At 46.3% G+C, this 5,692-nt stretch overlaps 1 protein-coding gene across 5 annotated transcripts in view; it reads left to right on the forward strand.

Annotated features, from left to right (window-relative positions):
- The window catches only part of CALCOCO2 (calcium binding and coiled-coil domain 2), a 27,778-nt gene extending 22,382 nt beyond the window's left edge, over positions 1 to 5,396 (forward strand). For all 5 annotated transcript variants that reach the window (XM_005868133.2, XM_014541147.1, XM_014541146.1 and 2 more), the window contains 3 exons: positions 2,480 to 2,615; positions 3,845 to 3,873; positions 4,346 to 5,396. In XM_005868133.2, coding sequence (XP_005868195.1) covers positions 2,480 to 2,615; positions 3,845 to 3,873; positions 4,346 to 4,522 — 342 coding nt within the window. In that variant the 3' untranslated portion in view covers positions 4,523 to 5,396. The remainder of the gene's footprint in view (positions 1 to 2,479; positions 2,616 to 3,844; positions 3,874 to 4,345) is intronic.
- The last annotated feature ends 296 nt before the right edge of the window (positions 5,397 to 5,692 follow it).

Raw genomic sequence — 5,692 nt, forward strand, 5'->3', positions numbered from 1 at the left:
CCCCCCCCCCCTCATCGGCCCTGCTCTGTGCGTGACGGGCGTGGGGGGGGAGTGCCACAACCTCCTGATCGGCCCTGCCCTGAGCGTGACAGGGGGCTGCACCCCAATACCCCCCATCGGCCCTGCTCTGTTCCTGACAGAAGCAGCGCCCCAACCCTCCGATTGGTCCTACTCTGTGAGTGACAGGAGGTGGTGCCCCAACCCCCTGATCTGCCCTGCTCTGTGCGTGACAGGGGGCGGCGCCACAACCTCCCCATCGGCCCTGCCTTGAGTGTGACAGGGGGCGGTGCCCCAACTCCCCAATTGGCCCTGCTCTGAAACCAACCAGGGGCTGCGGGGCAGGCACCTAGGGATTGGGCCTACCCTCTGCCACCCGGAAACGGGCCTAAGCCAGCAGGTCGTTATCCCCCGAGGGGCCCAGACTGTGAGAGGGCACAAGTGGGGCTGAGGGACACTCCCTTGCCCCCGCCAGTGCACAAATTTTTGTGCACCGGGTCTCTAGTATATAAATAATAATATATATCTATACTAATAAAAGGGTAATATGCTATTTAGAGCAGACATCTTCCAGACATCCTTCTGGACAAAGCCGCAGCGGCTGCCTGAGGCTCAGGCAAGCCGCGGATGGCATGGCTGCCGCTGTGGGGGCCCAAGGCTCAGGCAATGAGGGCCAGGCCAAGGCTCAGGCAAGCTGTGGTGGCTGCAAGGGCCAAGGCTCAGGCAGCTGCAGCGGCCAGCAGTGGCAGCAGCAGAGGCGTGATGGGGGCGTCGCCTTCCCCTGATTGGCCAGTCGCCTTCTGCAGAGGGAGGCCAAATTGCGGCTTACGGGGAGCGGGCCTAAGCTGTCAGTAGGACATATCCTGAGGGCTCCTGGACTGTGAGAGGGGGCAGGCTGAGTTGAGGGGACACACGCCCCCCCCCAGCAGTGCATGAATTTTCGTGCACCAGGCCTCTATATAAATGAAAAATAAATATAAATAAATAAGTTAAATAAAAGAGCCCATTTTGGAACAGTGGGGGAGGCACATGCTCCTAAACAAAGTAAATTTAATCTGGTTTCCTGATCTACCGCAAAGTCCTCTCTCCGTTCTATAACAAACTTGTTTGGCATGGCAGCAGTCAACCTGAAAGAAACAGCTTTGACGATGATCTGACTTAGTATTTTTGGTTTTATCTTCAGCGTGATTGTAAGTGTCGTCTTTGGAGAGTAATACCCTGTGTCACTTTTATGCTAGTGAGGAACCCCTTTCCTTCAGCACAACTTTTTCTTTTTTTCTCTGCTGCCAAACCAGGAGCAGAAGTGGTGGTCTGTACCAGTCCTTCACCCATGGTAGGCTCCTAATAAACACTGTGCATTCATTCATCCCTTCATCCGTTCGTTCATTCATCCAACCGGTATTTTCTGCTGTGTGTTAAACACAAGTTATTATTTATTGAGTGATTGATTGATTGATTGAGGATGATCACAGCAAATGAAGTGGTTGCACTTGAAGCCATTCTCATGCCCTGACTAGCATCGAGGAGTGGGTGTCCATGCGTGCTGGCCACTCCCTCTAGGTCTACACCTCCAGCAGTTCCCGACCTCTACCCTCTCTGTGACCCTTCTGGGCTATGCCTCCAAGCAGTTATTTCTACTTTTGATTTACTATTTATTCCAGGGTGTTTCCGTATTGTAAAAGCCCTTTGGGGTCTATTTCTGGCCCTGTCATTCTCAACCTCTTCATTTAGACAGATACACTGTGACTTTGAAATCCTTGTTTTCCTGGAATAGTCCAATGGGACCCGGCGGGGGTAGGGAGGGAGTGTGCACACAATTTAGCACAAGAAGGAAAAGGTCTGATATTTGGAAGCTTTGTTAAGAGCTGTAGTAAAGTCCTCTTGAGATGTTATGGAGCAGTTTACTAATTTTCTTTTTAAAGAACTTCCAATGCTCTCTGTCCCCCTTGTACCTTATTCTCTTTCTTTCTCTCTCATCCCTTCCCTCCCTCTTACCTTCCTCCCTCTCACTCTCTCTGTTGGGATATCCATTGGATGGGATAAAACATAAAGAAGGGAAAAATATATCAGATTAATATTTACATTGTGTAAGAAAATTGTTCTAGAAAGGAGACTAAAAAGAAGCATTTTGCTCTCAATGTACAACAATTTCAGTCTTAACATAGCTCCTGCCAGCCTCGTATATCCACACAACTTTTGTGCCTCCTTCAGTATGTATGTGTTTAGAGATTTTAAATTCTTTTTTACGTTAATCTAAACACAATTTGGTATGCTTTTAGATTCAGATCTTAAGAACTCAGATCTTCAGAGCCCCGGAGGCTGCTGCTTCCCCTTCTCAAGAATCTGGTTTATCATTTCCACGGCTCTTCAGTACCACATTGTTTATTAAGAACTACCTGTAATGGGCACCCTTTTGCCAGTTCGTTGAGGCCATTCTTTGTTGTTGTCTTTCAACATGTTGCTCTAAATCTTCTATCCTTAGCTTTTGAAGAGGGATAACTTCAGATTGATGAGTTACATGGGTCTGGAGTGTGACTCTCTGCCATTTCAAGCGCCTACTTCAGATCAAGGAGGTGCAGGACAACACCCAGGACTTGTCTTTGGAAACCCCTATTTTGGTAAGACAACCTTGCCATGGGAGCTGAGAGACCCCTGCCGCCATCCCTTTCCCCCACTCAGTTTTTGTGTGTCTGAGATGCTAATGAAGACCAGTCTCATTGTTAAGACTTGCTGGGCAGAAGCTGAGGACCCAGTAGAAAGATTGCCAGGCGAGAGGTGTTAATTGAGAAATAAATCTGAATCTAGAAGACACAAATCAGATCACTCGCCTAGAAGCAGCAGACACAAATTGAGTCCCGTGGCTATATTCCCAACACATAAATCGGGGACCTGTCTCTGTGTAGCAGATATACACATACAGAGCTGAGGAGCCTAATTAAGATTTGGAAATGGAAGCAGAAGAGGCGGGCAGTGCCACCCAGAAACCAGCATTACATCAGCCACCCGATGACCTGACCAAGGGCAGCAGGCGTGTGCTCCACAGAGACCCCTGGGGGTGTGGATGACAGGAAGTGGGGGTGACAGCCACTCTTGTCTCTCATGGACCAGGGGTCAGGTGTCCTTACCAAACAGGGAATGTCCCTCTCTTGTCTTCAAAAGTGACCTGAGACCTCATTTTCTGGACAGTTTAAAGCGGTCAGGTTCTCTCAAGAGTCACAATCAGATCTTTGCAACAGGCAGGGGTACGCGTTTATTTTTCCTTTTAAATATTTGTAAGTACTTTATTTGAAAAATATCTACATGGATTCAGTCTTTTTTTTTTTTTAAGATATATTTTATTGATTTTTTTACAGAGAGAAAAGGAGAGGGAGAGGGAGTTAGAAACATTGATCAGCTGCCTCCTGCACACTTCCCACCAAGGATGTGCCCGAAACCAAGGCATATGCCCTTGACCGGAATTGAACCTGGGACCCTTCAGTCCGCAGGCCAACGCTCCACCCACTGAGCCAAACCAGCCAGGGCTGGATTCAGTCTTAAAATCTATTCTCAGACTGTTTCCTTGTTAAATTGTTACTGTTTTTATAAAAATCTCATTTTCCACCCACTGAAACTAGATGGGTTTTTTTTCTGATTATGTAACATACATGGCCTCTTCATTATTTTTTCATCCCCGCCCCCTTATTGACCTCTATCAGAAGTAAATGGTTTATAAAGGAGATAGACAGAGGCAGTGGGGAGAAAAGGAAATATGGGGGTTACAAGAAACAACTGCTAGAACACAAGTACTGGGGTAGAGATCTGGGGGTGATATTTTCTCATTGAATGAAATCTTTTTTATGACCCTCAGGCATCCAAGAAAGTTCTGCCCCCAGCCTGGTAAGTATTTTGAATCATGAGATTGACCACATCCAATCCTTGAGAAAATGCCCCTTTCTGCTCCAGTTCATGGGAGAACCACAGGGAAACTGGGTCATGTTGATAACTCCTGAAGTCAGCTGCAGCCTGTGGAGGTGGGAGAAGGAGGCACAATTTTTCCAACATCAAGATCTCCATTGTGAGTTGGGTTTAGTACAAGATTAGGAAGGAGGTGAGAAGTAGGCAGCAGGCCAAACAAGGTATGTCCCAGGCCCCTTCCGGCTGGAAGCTATTTGACTGCTTCAGCAACGTTAGGGCCTTTCAACCCTGGGGTTAGAGAAAGCCCCAGGGAGCCTCTCCAAACGTGAACTTGAGCACCTACCATGTGCCAAGCATTATGCCAGATGCTGAGGACAGAGTGGAAAATCAGATAGACATGGCCTCCGCCACATACAGCCTACACTTTCACTGACCTCTTTGTTCTTCCTCCCAGCGCACCATCAAGAAATGTCCCACCTGCAAATCGAACCTTGCTGATGACGTTTTTGATCACATCTCGCAGCAGCAGCCCATGGAGACCCTGTCTTTGGATTGTCCGATTTGTGACAAGAGCTTCTCGGCAAACGAAAAGCAAATCTTTGAAGACCATGTGTTCTGCCACACTCTCTAAGTGACCCAGCCTCCTGGATCTATACTGTACATAGATTTTATAGAGTAGAACCTATAGCTTCTACTATGAGTTATGACACAAGATCCTGCCTAACCTGAAATTATTAAGGATTTACTCAGTCCTGCTGCCCTAAAGGTAGAATCATGTCGATAATCTACAGGATAGTGTTAAGGGCTGTTACTTCCATCTGTGTGGGTTATGACCTTTTAAATCACAGAACGCTAGCTATGTCAGCCTCTCATCTATGATGCCCATTTTTCCAAGGATCTCCAGTACAAGGGCCCTGGAATAGAAGCAACCTGGCTATTTAGAACAGGTTTGACTCAAATACAAAGTGGTTCGTTTTCCAAGTTGTCCCACAGCCATTCAAGGTCAAGCCTTGAGTATATTTGTACTCAGTCTTCAGTCCTATCCTTGGGGCTGGAGATGGATGAGAAGTTGAGCATTTCTTCCTGCTCTTCTTCAGGCCTCTTTCTCCAACCAATTGCATTAGGCTGGCCAAAAATGGCCTGGCAGAGAACTCAGGCATCCAGCTGGGATACCAAAGGTTTCTCATCTTGATTTCTCAGCTCCTAATAGAAGCGCCTTATTCCGGAACCGTGGACATGAAATACTGTTTCAGTCACAGAAAACCTTCTTTCTCTCTGGATACCTCTGATTGGCATTTTCTACTCTTTGATCTTTCCTACGCAGATAACATTTATTGTTGTGAGTCCTTAACAGTTAGTGGAAGTTGTTAGAAACTGTATGGGTTTGCAACTTTCTAAGCTGGTGACTTTCATTATGGATGAGTCAGAATAATGAGAACTAATGTTAACCTCTTTAATACTAAAAATAAACTAGTCCTCTTTTTCAGGAACTTTGGCAATTTAAACCTTGAGTTTATAGTCTTTTATTTTTAAGCTTATGAGAAAAGCGTAACCAAAAGAATTGTGGGAATTATGGACCTCACCAATAATGTCTCTTCGCCTGTCTTAACTAGTCAACAGAAGAGTTTCCTGGCAATTATTTTGAGGTGGAGAGGAAGTGATGAAACATTATCTTAGTTTGACAAATGTAGAACCCTGATTTCTTGCTCTAACTTTTCATGCATTTTTTTTGAAAGGGGGCAGTATGGAATTTGGTACTTGTGTGAACTAAGTTCACTTCCCTCCATCCAGACTAATTGAA

The sequence above is a fragment of the Myotis brandtii genome, unplaced genomic scaffold, assembly GCF_000412655.1.
Source record: "Myotis brandtii unplaced genomic scaffold, ASM41265v1 scaffold265, whole genome shotgun sequence".
Lineage (NCBI taxonomy): Eukaryota > Metazoa > Chordata > Mammalia > Chiroptera > Vespertilionidae > Myotis > Myotis brandtii.